This window comes from Diceros bicornis, chromosome 4, assembly GCF_020826845.1.
Source record: "Diceros bicornis minor isolate mBicDic1 chromosome 4, mDicBic1.mat.cur, whole genome shotgun sequence".
Classification (NCBI taxonomy): Eukaryota; Metazoa; Chordata; class Mammalia; order Perissodactyla; family Rhinocerotidae; genus Diceros; species Diceros bicornis.
Genome location: NC_080743.1, coordinates 67865454 through 67879393, shown reverse-complemented (window position 1 = coordinate 67879393; position 13940 = coordinate 67865454). Strand labels below are relative to the sequence as shown.

General features: G+C 41.9%; 3 protein-coding genes across 3 annotated transcripts in view; 2 read left to right on the top strand and 1 right to left on the bottom strand.

Moving 5' to 3' along the window:
* The first annotated feature begins 1178 nt into the window (after positions 1–1178).
* On the top strand, positions 1179–4537 carry CFAP126 (cilia and flagella associated protein 126). The gene is made up of 5 exons (XM_058536912.1): positions 1179–1205; positions 2731–2817; positions 3024–3104; positions 3623–3799; positions 4163–4537. The coding sequence occupies exons 1-5, from the start codon at positions 1179–1181 to the stop codon at positions 4454–4456; spliced, it is 666 nt and encodes a 221-aa protein (XP_058392895.1). The 3' UTR covers positions 4457–4537.
* A 1855-nt stretch (positions 4538–6392) lies between these two features.
* SDHC (succinate dehydrogenase complex subunit C) overlaps positions 6393–13940 on the bottom strand; it is a 29302-nt gene continuing 21754 nt past the window's right edge. The window contains exons 5-6 of the mRNA XM_058539652.1: positions 9330–9493; positions 6393–7252 (exon numbers count right to left, since the gene is read on the bottom strand). Of these exons, the coding sequence (XP_058395635.1) occupies positions 7148–7252; positions 9330–9493 (269 nt within the window). The 3' untranslated portion in view covers positions 6393–7147. The remainder of the gene's footprint in view (positions 7253–9329; positions 9494–13940) is intronic.
* On the top strand, positions 12233–12613 carry LOC131404684 (large ribosomal subunit protein P1-like). Its single transcript, XM_058539655.1, has one exon. It carries the CDS (start codon positions 12233–12235, stop codon positions 12569–12571), a length of 339 nt encoding a protein of 112 aa, XP_058395638.1. The 3' UTR covers positions 12572–12613.

Genomic DNA, 13940 nt, shown 5'->3' with positions numbered 1-13940 from the left:
TGGAAGTTTCGGAGTCTTCTTATACTTGGTGTATAGGTTGGGATGAGGACTTTGAGGGAAACAGGAAGGGAGAAGGGACTGGGAATTATCCCTTATAATGCTCTCAGGGTTCTCAATGATCTATTTCTTTGGACAACTTATTTCTTAGTTTTTTCCTTTCATCTTAACATCTTACATATACATAGACTTTACAACTCATAAAGCACAGTTCTACTTTCTCCTTAGTTCTAATAACCCAGTAGATGGGTATGATAATACCAGGATAGATGAATCTCAGAAACATTGCCCAGTCCCACAAATATTAGGTTTGTGTCCTGGCACCTGCCACCACCGCTTAACTCTCCAAATCTGGTGCTTTTCACACTATGACTTCCTCTCATTATCCCTGCTCAGTTTCCCGGTACTAGCTCCTGATTCTACCTCACCCCAGCCAACACCAAGCACCTGTGTTCTTAGGCCCTGTGATTCTGGAGAGTGATGGGGGAGACAGGAGTCATTTAAGGACCAAGGACAAGAAATGTTTTTCTTTCTGGGGACAAACTTGAGTCAGTGGCTTTTTAAAACATTTATTCCTTTGTTATTCTGCCTGAGAAAATGAAGTAGCGGACCCTACAAACAGGGTCTCACCAGTATTGAGTACCTACCACGCTGTGACATTATCTTGACACTTGATTCACTTTACTTCACTTATACTGTAAAGGCAGGCTCTATTATCTCCACAATACAAAGGAGTCTACAGAAATTTAGAGAGGGGAAGCCAACTACTTAATGTTATACAACTCCTGTGTTCCTATGTTGAGTAAGGACTCAAATCCCAGTGTTTGGCTCTGAAGTCCATGGTACATTACACCACACTGCCCAAAGAACACAGCTTTTGGGGTTCCATGGTTTGTTACAGTGGTTAAAGACCCCAGTCAAAGACAACCTGGAAGTTCTGAAGCAGGATAATGTTAGAAAAAAGACAGGGCCGCTATTCAGCTAATTTTATATTTACTCTGTCTCTAACATCTCTAAAACGAAAGTGAACCTCAGTTTCAGCAGAAAAGGTTGTGTCAGCCAAGAAAGTGAATAACAAGTAGAGAGGAAAGGCAGTCCCTGCTAATTGGGAGGCAGTCCCGGAAGGTCTGCCTTCTGCAGTTGCCAGGCAACAAAGGTAAACAGCAGCAAGTGGCAGGATCATGGCCACTAACTACAGCGCCAACCAGGTAAATTCTTTTTCCATCTCTTTGATGTTTAATTTTGCCTTCCAGATTCTATCTTTGGACTGCCCCCTCCCACAGGATTCTGGCCAGTGAACAGATAGCTGAGAGTGGGGTGAGATAGTATTTTTCACCTCCTCAGCTCCTCAGGGTAGGGAGGGCCCAGGGACAAGCAAAAGGTATCTCCGGACTAAGTCTGTAGGGTCTAAACCAGGGGTCAGCAAATTTTTTCTGTAAAGGTCCAGAAAGTAAATACTTTCAGGCTTTGTGGGCCAAGTGACAAAATCGAGAGATATTATATAGGTATTTACAAACGAGAGAAAACATTTTTCCATAAAATTTTTGACAAAATTCAAAATATAATAACAGTGCAATTTTTTATACTACTAATGAAAAGAATAGAATTCTTTTGGGATGAGAAAACATTTTACTTAATTGGGATACAAAGTTGGTGTTCCCTTTTATCAAGTCAATTACAAGTGTTCATCTAGAAAAACCATTCTTAGCTTTCTCAGGCCATCCCAAAACAGGAGGATGAACTTGGCCCATAGTTTGCTGGTCTAGACCAGCGCTGCCCAATTAAAAGATAATGCAAGTCAGAAATGTAGTTTTAAGTTTTCTGGTAGCTACATGAAAAAATAATAATAATATATTTAATCTAGCCCAATACATCCAGAATTACTTCAACATTTTTTTATGTTATTTATTTATTTTTTATAATTTTATTTATTTTTCCCCCAAAGCCCCAGTAGACAGTTGTATGTCATAGCTGCACATTCTTCTAGTTGCTGTATGTGGGACACGGCCTCAGCATGGCCGGAGAAGCGGTGTGTCGGTGCGCGCCCGGGATCCGAACCCGGGCCGCCAGTAGCGGAGCTCGCGCACTTAACAGCTAAGCCACGGGGCCGGCCCTTACTTCAACATTTAATTAATTTTATGTTTTTTGCTGAGGAAGAGTCGCCCTGAGCTAACATCTGTTGCCAATCTTGCTCTTTTTTGCTTGATGAAGATTAGCCCTGACCTAACATCTGTTGCCAATCTTCCTCTTTTTTTGAGGAAGATTAGCCCTGAGCTAACATCTGCACCAATCTTCCTCTATTTTGTATGTGGGTTGCCACCACAGCATGGCTGACAAGTCATGTAGGTCTGCGCCTGGAATCCGAACCCACCAATGTGGGCTGCCAAAGCAATGTGCGCTAAACTTAACCACTAGGCCATGGGGCTGGCCCCTAATTAATATTTTAAAAGTTGTAATCAGATGCTTTACATTCTCCTTTTGGGTACTAAGTCTTAAAATCCAGTGTATTTTATACTTATAAAGCACCTCAATTTAGACTCTCACATTTCTAGTGCTCAATAGCCACATATGGCTAGTGGTTCCATGTAGGTAGGACAGCACACAGACTAAACAAACTACATCCTCTCTATAGTGAATTAAAGCCTAGCATGGTCTTTCAGGCCTTTGGTCTTCAAATCTAAAGAACTGTGCCTAGTTATCATTTCCTGGGCTTGGGGCCTTTGAGCCTCAGAGGGGTTCTCATCTTTCTCTCCACCGTATGAAAAAGCTTTCTCACCCAAGTATCTGCAGAACTGGTCTCCCGCCAAGCCAACAAAACAGGTATTCCACGTTCAGTGCATCCACAAGGCCAATTTCTGGTTCTTTATGTCATGTTCTGTGTAATGCACTGGCACCTAACTCCTTTCAGCCTTCTTTAAATTCTCATATCCTCCTGTCCCTCAGCCCTTAATTCAAGCCCTTCAGATACTTTCTGCCTCTTTTCCATCCCATTTTCATAAGCACTTGTCTCCCCACCTCTACCCCAGAGCATTTCTTCCCATGAAGGCTACACTCAGATTATCGCCAATGATCGTGGTCATCTGTTGCCTTCAGTGCCCCGTTCCAAGGTGAGATACTCATCTCCATTCCTATTAAGAAAGGTAAAGAACTGAGGCATAGAACTGGAATAATAGAGAGGGGAGACTTGCAATCTCCTGCAGCTACTATCTGGAAAATTAAAGTTCAATCTAATTCACCTTGTAACATGAGTGCCCCCAAACTTCCAGCCAGTTTATCCAATAGGATAGAGTTGTGTTTAGCACCCAGAATTCCTTAAACTGATGAATGATTTGTATAAAATAAACACCTTCAGGTGATGATACTTATGCAGTGGGTACTCTGCCAAAGTTAGCCTAAGGATGCAAAATTTAAGCTGGCAGAGGTTAAGGGGATGAAAAAATTAGGGTGATCTAAATAAAAGAGGGGGAAAAAGGAAGAGGGGAGATTATGCTGTCAGTCTTATTTCATTACCACCATGCATTCCCAAAGGTAAAAGATGGAAATAAGATGAATAGAGGTCCTGCCAATAGGTCAGTTACTGGGAGTGACAAGCCCTGTTGAGGAACCCCATCTTTTTTCCTTTTAGGCAAACCCCTGGGGTTCCTTCATGGGCACCTGGCAAATGCCTCTGAAGGTACCCCCTGCTCGGGTGACCCTGACCTCCCGTACAGTGGCTGGTGCTGCCTCCCTCACCAAATGGATACAGAAAAATCCTGATTTACTCAAGGCCTCCAATGGGCTGCGTCCTGAAATCTTAGGCAAGGTATCTGTTCCTCCCACCTAACCTCAAATCCTATTGTCATTTCTCTTCAACTTCAAAAACGCATATTGTTATACTACCATTATCCCAGCAGGGGGAACCTCTAACCAATTCTGTCTTATCCTGTCTAGTCCCTAATCACCTTCTGAGGCCTGAAGGGATGAGCTAAGGTCATCTTACTGGCCTCCCCCCTAGCACAAAATGATTTGATCTCAAGGCAGAAGTTGGCAGAATCAAATTTAACTCTTTTTATTTGAGACCTGACCTTCAGTCCATGGTATGAGGAGAAAGAGACTTAGAATTCTGATGGATTGGAAATGATCTAGACATGAGCAGAAACAACGTCTCTTCTATTCCCCCTAACAGCCCCATGATCCAGACAGTCAGAAGAAACTGAGGAAGTCTATCACAAAGACTGTACAACAAGCACCAAGTCCAACCATAATTCCAAGCTCCCCAGCCTCAAATCTCAATTCTCCGGATCAACTCCAAAGCTCACACCCCTCAGCAGGTCACACTCCAGGTCCCCAAACCCCAGCCAACTCTCTTAAGAGCCCACCTGGAAGCCCATGTATGCTGGAACACTGGGCAGGTCCTAATCTAGCCGAGGTCCAGAAATGCAAACCTGGAACTCTAGAAAGGACCAAGGGACCACACTGAGAAAACCAGTCTAGAGACTGAGTGAAGCAAGCAGACCCCCAGTCAGGGAAATTATGGGGTGGGGACAAAGGCAAATTTGGAAAATAAACATCATTTATTTTCATCGTTCAATCTTTTACTGCTTTGGATTTTTTCCTCCTGCTATGGCTGCCTCTTGTAACCTATAACTAGCGGAAGAAGGGTTGGGGGAAATAGAATATGATAGTGGCTTGGGGTGGAACACGTTTTTAGAAGGACTGAGTTAGTTATACTCCAGAAATGACCAAGAGGAAGTTGGTCTGAATCACAGCAAAAGAAAACTCAAAGAACCAGTCCCTCACCCCCACTTCCTCATTTTACATCCTGAGCATGCACAACTACAACTTCAGGTCAGAAGTACAATCATTTAGTAGAGTATGTTTATGTGTGTTCGGAGGAGGTGGGGAAGAAAAGGTATGGGAAGCCACAGTAGAAGACACTCTCCTTGTCTAAGACTTCATATCTGATGACAGAATGCATGGGGAAAACAAATTAGAAAGAGTTACAAAAGCAAAACTCAAGCAAAAGTACAAACATAGTTTGAAAACTGAAGATATAAAAGTGATTAGAAGACAAAGAAAAACAAAGTGAGATGGTAAGTAGAAATTCAGGGCAGAATAACAAACATGATGACCACTCTGACACTCCCCCAACCCCAATCACCTGAATGGTAAGAAGCCACCAAAAGTCAAGAACTCCTGTTTCACAGCCTTCGACTTCTGTTCATCCCCGTCCCCATTCTGCATCTTCCCGGCACTGGGTGTTATATTTAATGCCCTTGCCAAACCTTTCCCAGTCCCAATGCCAAAGTGTTCTCTCAAGAACACACTTGTCCCTCACACCAAGAACAAGGGGTTTAAGCTGGAGGACGGCTACAAAGACTTCCCAGGGCCAGTTTAGCAAACAGGGAGAAGTGATCATTACTTAAAGCACCAAGTCCAACCATAATTCCAAGACCACCTGGGAGCTGGGATGAAGACATTTTTTTTTTTTTAAAGTTCACCTATTTTTAAAAATTTTTTTGCTGAGGAAGATTCGCCCTGAGCTAACATCTGTGCCAAGCTTCCTCGATTTTGTATGCGGATCACCAACACAGCATGGCTGACAAGTGGTGTAGGTCTCCGCCCAGGATCCAAACCTGCAAACCCCAGGCCACTGAAGCAGAGCACCCAGAACTTAACCACTACACCACAGGGCCGGCCCGGATGAAGACTATTGAGGCAGCAGGTCCCCACTGTCTTAGCTTAAGTAAGGTCTTCCTCTCTGACACCAACTACAGTCACTGTTACTCCTCTCCAACCCACAGCTTTAACTGGTTGGCCAACAACTCAGAAAGACAGACAAGATAGATCTGTCATCCCACAGCTTCCAAAGGCTATCAAAACAGCATTCCTACCGAGGGAGTAAGAGACCCAAAAGCCTGGCTTATATGAATTATAAAAGCACAGTTTTCTCATTAAATGATAAATGTTTGCCAGGTTTTCAACAATGCCTCCTTTCTTATCTCTACACTCTTCTCTCTCCAAATCTACATACTTAGCTCATCGTCCCTTAGCTGTCACCTTCACTGGTCCCCCACCTCCCTTGACTGGATCATAATTGGCTGATCTGTACCATGAGGCTTATAATCAATTCTCAGTGGGATTTTGGAGCCTGTTAACAACTCAAAAGCTCTCCACATGCTTAACTTCCTTTTTCTTGCTCCTTCCTTCTCTGAGGCTTCTGCATGATATTAAGTCTTTGGCTACTTATATTTGATTCTCTGAAAATTTTTTCAGTGGTCAGTTGTAGGAGAAACTGTTTCCCTCCTGAGAAAGGTCAGATTGGGGGACGTAAATGCCTGAGACCAGAGGGCGGGGGAGGAAATTGGCTCCTCCCCAACCGCCATTCTCTTGGTTTCTCTAGATTTCAAGGAGAGTCCAAGACAAAATGAGTATTTTAATTCAGTTTCAGAAAAAGATGTCACATGAATTTGGATTAGAAAACATGACAATAAGAGGCTTGTTTTTCCAGAAATGCAAGGAAAAGAAATAACCCTTAATAAGTTCAATGATAATTTTCTGGATTTTCCTGTTGCATCAAAAGCTATATATCTTCTCCCCAAAGCACCTGCTCCAAGAGCCAACTCTCTCTATCTCTCTCTAGCTGGGACAGGCTAATTCCCCTCCACTCCCACCCCTCTTCTTTCAGTCACATTGTGTGGGTGCTAAAGACCCTGGGCTCTGACCAATGAACAAAATTGTCCTTTAAGCCAGCAACCCACAGGCAGTGGCACCCAAAGCCCCACTCCCGGTCCCCATGGCAGAGGCCACAGAGCTGGCATTGTTTCCACTGTCTCAGGAAGAAGGAGCCAAAAGCTGACCCTCAGCACAAATCAAGGCCCAATATGGAGAGAGAATAAGGGCTCCTAGGCCCAGAGTAGGCTGCAAGCTGGGAGTAGGAAAAGGGAGTTTTGCAGTCATTCCATCTTTAGAAACAAGGGGAAAACTGGACCCTTTTCCACTACTATGATTCTATAAGGTACTCTACTGCCAAGCTCCAAGGGGCTCTGCAAGCACAAAAGGGACTAAACAAATCAGGAGAACTTTGCCCTGGCTAGAGATAAGAGTGACAAACAGGAAGACAGGTCAATGCAATCATTTGTAAGATGATGATGTTGGAAACTTCAGCTCTTCACATGGCTGCCAACCCTACAGAGGACAACACAGTAAGAACCAAGACAACCACTCCAGACTGGTACAGCTGGGGAATCTTCAGGCCTTTTCCTAGGTCCCAGATCTGCAGGAAAAAAAAAAGAAGAAGAATTTCAGCAATCAGGTCCTTGGTCACTCTCACAGCTCTTTTCTCAGAAAGGAACTCCACCTAATGGAACAGGCAATTCATCACAGCATAATCCTAGAGAAAAGCACTTCTTCCCTTGTGCCCCATCACCTTTCTCAAAACCACAATATGGTACCTACCACCCACTTTTCCAATGACAGAAAAGGCATTCTCAGCCCCTATATACTAAAGCTTCCAGACTAAAGAGATTAAACTTTTTCTGATGACAACAAAACTACATTGATGTTTCCTAAAGTGTGTTCCTCCCAAAACTAATTCCTCAGAATGTTGAAAGACATTACATGGGGGAAGAAAGTTCTGTGGTCAAATAAATTTGGTAAACATTTAACTGCAAGACTTCTCAAACAATTTATTAATACACACTGTGAATCTGCAAAATGGGGATATAATATACAAGATTTCCTAGATATAGTCAATCACAGAATCTCTTTTGAGAAGGAACATCTGTCCATCAGAGGACTACTATTCTAAAAAAATACTCTTTGGGATCAGAACACTATTTCTCAATTTTGTTTTGACTGTGACCTCCAATAAGAAATATCTTTTGAAGATATTTATCACTTCCTACTCTCTTACATCAATCCCACTCTCCACTCCCCCATTAGAGCTTCTGGCAAGGCAATGATCAAGCTTAGAGGGCAAGAACTATGGACTGTCAAGAGAACAGATAAAATCCTGTCCCATACTCAGAGCCAGTACTTGCTAGAAAAAATAAAAGCAGATTTAAGGATTTAAGAAAAGCCTTGACCGAGTTCTGAGATTTTGTAGAACTTCTTCCCCGCCCTTCGCCCCATAGTGAGACAAAAGCAAATACACAGCAAGTCCCCGCTTGAGCCAGGATGTGAACAGAAAAGCTGATCAGCTGATTTTCATTAGAGCTTTGTTCTGTGGAATAAGAAGTCATTAATGGAAATGTCCTCCCTCTCCATCCCCTCCCCCTTAGGGAAGTGAAGTCACTTTGAATCAAACTGAACACTGCCCCAGAGAACAGCTGATAGATATACTTAATTTAACAGGTCATTTAGTCTCTCACTTTTCTGATTCCATTAAACTCTCTATTGGACCAGATTGAAATTCAGTAAGTCCTAGTCTCTAGGCTCTGATGTGGAAGTTATAAAAGGTCAAATTAAGGCAAAAGCATCCACATCTGAAAAATAGCTCAGGATGAGAAGTATGAATGGAAACCAGAAATACTGTAAATATAATTGTAACTGTTTTCCTGGGAAAGGAAGCAAGACTAGGGGTAGGGAGACCACAACATATGAAATCTTAAAATGCTGGAGAAGGGACTCATCTCTGACCGGGGCAGGTTTGATTAAGCTTTAATTCCTTTATAAAGAGAAAGAGACATCAGTTTGAACTGACCCCAAGGTCATACAGGAGGCAACATGAACAGTTTTCAGGTCATCAAAAGATTCCTAAACCCAATATTAAAATCTGGGATCCTAGGTACCCAGTTTCTGTTCAAGTTGGCCTTATTCTCTCCAATAGCTCAAAATAAACAAACAAATAACAAAAACAGCTAAGATGTCAAGATAACAAAAGCTAGTATATTTGACACCAGCCAGACTTGTCACTCTGGGTTGACAGGAATGTTAGACTGAAGGCAGCAACCATGTTTATCTAGCTCATAATTGAATCTCACTGTCTAGAAGTGTGCCTGACACAACAGGTACCAATTAATTATTTGCCTAATAAATATGCCTTCTATGCCAGATGTATGACCTGGCTTCAGGGTTTCTGTTAGTAACATCCCTCTTAAAACTGGACGAGTTCACACTGAGACCCTGCAAAGTATCTGCCAGGCCTACATCCAGGGCTCAGCTACATCACCAGCAGGGCTGCCAAGGAATGCACAGGGGGTCTAGTTTAGCTTTCCCCAAGAGGTTCCTGAGCAAAGGTCCAGTACAACTAACTTTAAGAACAGCACTAAACTCAGACAATGAAGGAGAAAATCCTCCCAGCCTCTCCATTCCCTTCACCTAGGAAATGTACAAATCTACAATTAACTTACCAAGTGTCGGATCCCATTCCAGGTGTGATACATGAGAGGGAAGACAAGTGCAAACTTGGCTGTGTGGATCAGTGCTGGCCCCAGACACAGGGATTTCACAAGTTCCAAATGAGACTCAAAGTTCCCAGGGACCAGTAGGGCCGACAAGCCAAAAAGAGAGACGCCTGAGGAGAAAACCAAGTAAGCCCATCACAGCTGCCCACCAGCTACAACCAATATAACACATAAAACTGGGTTCTATGACAGCCCCTGGAAAACTCATACAATTCTAAACCATTCTGAAATCGGGCAGATTTAAACTAATATTCATGTTTTGTAGTGGGAGATAGGCTACTTGGGATCTGACTCTAATCTCTTAAATTTGCTATATATTTTAAAAAAAGTTTATCATTCCTCCTTTCAGTATCCCTCTCTATAAAAACTTCACCTGCCACTTAAGAAGTCACCTCTGGCTGCATCTGTATCATCACCTCAGTAAAAAAAAGTAATGCAGTCCAAGGGAAAGACTGAGAAAAAATTTTAAATCATTCAAATCTCTACCACACAAAAATTTAACTCAAAATAAGTCAGAGACCTAAATGTAAGAGCTAAAACTATAAAACTCTTAGAAAAAAACATAGCAGTAAATCTTTATGGCCTTGGATCAGGCAGTGGTTTCTTAGAGGGGACACCAAAACCATAAGCAACAAAACAGATATATTGAACTTCATCAAAATTTAAAATTTTTGTTCTGCAAACCATGCCATCAAGAAAGTAAAAAGACAATACACACAATGAGAGAAAATATTTGCAAATCATATGTCTGATAAGGGACTTGTATCCAGAATATATTAAAGACTCTTAGAACTCAATAATAAAAACACAATCCAATTTAAAATTGGGCAAAGGGCCGGCCCTGTGGCTTGGTGGTTGAGTGCATGTGCTCTGCTGCTGGCGGCCCAGGTTCGGATCCTGGGCACGCACCGACGCACCGCTTCTCCAGCCATGCTGAGGCCGCGTCCCACATGCAGCAACTGGAAGGATGTGCAGCTATGACATACAACTAACTACTGTGGCTTTGGGGGGAAAAAATAAAATAAATAAAATCTTTAAAAATAAATAAATAAATAAAATAAAATTGGGCAAAGGATCCAAATAGATATCTCTCCAAAGAAGAAAAATACATGGCCACTAAGTATATGAAAAGATGTTCAACACTATTAGCCATTAGGGAAATGCAAATCAAAACCATAATGAGAAGCCACTTCATACCAACTAGGATGCTATAGCTAAATATAAAATTATATGTACATTTATATAAAATATACATAATTATATAAATATCAAATGTATTTAATAATAAAACAAATAAATTAGGTTTTATATATATAAATATAAAAAGAAAAGTAATAAGTTTTGGCAAGGATGTAGAGAAACTGGAACCCTCATACATTGCTAGTGGGAATGTGAAATGGTGCAGCCATTTTAGAAAACAGTCTGGTAGTTCCTCAAAATGTTAACAGAGTTACCGTATGATCCAGCAATTCCACGCCTAGGTACATATCCAAAAGAAATGAAACATAAGTCCACACAAAAATTTGTACACAAATATTAACAGTAGCATTATTCACAATAGTCAAAAAATGGAAACAACCCAAACATCCATCAATTGATGAATGGGTAAATTAAACATGGTATATCCATACAATGGAATATTATTCAGCAATAAAAAAAGTGAAGTAGTGATACACACTACAACATGGATGAACTCTGAAAACATCATGCTAAGCAAAAGACACCAGTCACAAAGGAATTATATTGTATAATTCCACTTATATGAAATGCTCAGTATGGGCAAATCTATAGAGACAAAGTAGATAAGTGGTTGCCTTGGGCTGGAGGATTGGGGGGAAATAGGGAGTGACTGTTAATGGATATGGGGTTTCCTTTTGGGGTGATTAAAATGTTCTAAAATTGATGGTGGTGATTGTGGCACAACTCTGTGAAATATACTAAAAACCACTGAATTATAAACTTTAAATAAGTGAACTGCATGGTATGTGAATTATATCTCAATAAAGCTGTTAAGAAACAATCTCTACCACAATAGTTGCTACCTAGTTTCTACTCCTACACATTTCCATCAGTAACCGTGGTTCATTATAGTGATTCTAAACAGTAGGGTGAAAGGACACACCTGTTGAAAATACACAGGATTATTTTAATACGAGTTTAATTCTCCATTTCCACTCAAGGCAGAAGAGTGGTTAGAATCATGACAATTCATCACTGGAAGGAATCTTCTAATAGTAAGGTCATTGAGATGGTTATGCAAACTCTTTCCAAGAAAATCTTAAAGAACATGAAACATTTATAGTAGTAGGGCATGGAAAACAGCATGCAGAGAGTATAACTTCTAGAAGTCCATTCTATTCTACTGATGTCAACTGTAGCAAACATGCACTCATTTCTTTCACAGTCATTTATTGAAAGCATCCTATGTAACCTGTGCTAAACTTGGGGTGAGAAAAACCAAGACATGGCCTCTGCCCTTAAGAAGCTTACAGTCTAAGGGATCTGGTGTCAACATGGCAGCGTAGGTGGTCTCTGAACTCACCTCCTCCCAAGGACACAACAAATTTACAACTACTCTTGGAACAATTACCCCTGAGAGAACTGAAAACTGGATTAAAAAGAACCCCCACAACACGGGACTGTGTGATTGAGGTAGAAGAGGCAGAAATTCCTTTCTGGAGAGGAAAAAGCCACATTTTAGCCACAGCGCTTCACAGCTGGGAGCAATTTTAAGATGCTGCTAAGGTGCTCAGTCCTTCCGAAGCTAAGGCCGAGTTGGGGTGAGACCCTCATTTCATCCAGTGACTAGCACCGCACCCAGCAGCACCTGCCCAGCACTCGCCCACACCATGGCCTCTGACTTGGAGCTCGCTTGCATCTACCTGGCCCTCATTCTGCACAATGATGAGGTGACGGTCATGGAGGATAAGATCAATGCTCTCATTAAAGCAGCTGGTGTAAATATTGAACCTTTCTGGCCAGGCTTGTTTGCAAAGGCCCTGGCCAATGTCAACATTGGGAGCCTTGTCTGCAACCTGCGGGCTGGCGGACCTGCCCCAGCAGCTGGCACTGCACCAGCAGGAGGCCCTGCCCCCTCCACCACTGCTGCCCCAGCTGAGAAGAAAGTGGAAGCAAAGAAAGAAGAATTGGAGTTTGATGACGACATGGGCTTTGGTCTTTTTGACTAAATCTCTTGTAACATGTTCAATAAAAAGCTAAACTCTCAAAAACTAATAAATATAAAGAAGCTTACAGTCTAGTAGAGGAGACACTTAAATAAATCAATCTACAGTCCAGGGTATGGTGCTAGGGTGTACTAGCACCATAACTAAGCACTATAACAAAGGTCTGTGTGTGCATAGGGTGCTTTGGAACACAAAGTAGAAAAATCAAAATCCATCTGGTAGGAGGGGGAGACTATCCTGAAAAGCTTTTTCTCAGAGGTAAACTTAAGCTGAGTTTTGAGGAAAGAGATTGTGGGGTAGGTAAGCAGGGAGTGGCAGGATACAAGGCTCAATCATAAACAGCTTTATGTGCTAAACTACAAAGTTTAAACGTAATCCTGTTGGTTAAGGATGACAAATAGATTTCATCTCAGTGCCAATCCATATCAATTAATAATGGCTGCCTGAAGTGACATAGTGAGAAGGAGTCTTAGGCCATATCATACATAGAAAAAATGATCTGCCCTGGCCTCAGAAGGAGGAGAGGGTTACCTGGGCCAAATATTGCCATTCCTAATCAAACCGGAGAGTCATTAAAGAGTTTTAAACTGTAGAATGATATGGTCAGATATGCCTTTAAAAAGATCAACCTGGCAGCAATAGTGGGATGGACTGGAGAGGAGTCAGAATGGAGGCAAGAAGTTTGAATAGGAGGCCAGGTCAACTCCAAGTCTCCAGTTGATAAAGTGGTAATAGCTTGACCGAAGATAATAACAGGAAGAATAGAGAAAAAGGGACAACTAAAAAAGATATAAAGAAGGTAAAGTTTTGGGGTAGGGGGTAAATGAGCTATCACCGATGGTGGTTTGCATGGACTACTGACTAGATAATGCCATTCATGCAGATAGAGAGCAAAGGAAATGCAAGTTTTAGTTTAGTTCAGTTTTGATTTGTTGGAAGATTGATGTTGATAATTTGGAAGGAAGGAAAGATAGTTTCAATTTAGAGTATATTTGAGTTTGAGGCACCTAAGGAAGATCCAAGTGAAGATATTCAATAAGCAACTGGATAAAGGTCTAAAGCTAGGTGAGCTCTGATTCAAAGATATGGATTTGAGGATCATCTGCATGTAAGTGATAAGTGAAGTTTTAAATGTGGGTGGGGTGACTTGGGGAGAGTATAGTTAAAAGAGAAATAGGAAGAAAATCCACTTGACTATAAAGTCCTTCGGGGCAAGGTTTGTAACCACATCACAACACACTGGTCAGCACAAACCAGGCCCTCATGTTTACTGGGTCAAGAAGCACAGGTGGCAACCTGGGACTTGCAAGTGGAGTCTGATATGGGGGCAGTCTTGTGGGACTGAACCCTTCACCTGTGGGGTCTGCACCAA

Excerpts from the sequence above, each read along its gene's own strand:
- CFAP126 (XM_058536912.1), top strand. The coding sequence starts at position 1,179 with ATGGCCACTAACTACAGCGCCAACCAG. Across the intron at positions 1,206-2,730 it reads CTAACTACAGCGCCAACCAG|GGGTTCTCATCTTTCTCTCC; the intron begins GTAAATTCTTTT and ends TGAGCCTCAGAG. Across the intron at positions 2,818-3,023 it reads CCGCCAAGCCAACAAAACAG|AGCATTTCTTCCCATGAAGG; the intron begins GTATTCCACGTT and ends CCTCTACCCCAG.
- LOC131404684 (XM_058539655.1), top strand. The coding sequence starts at position 12,233 with ATGGCCTCTGACTTGGAGCTCGCTTGCATCTACCTGGCCCTCATTCTG.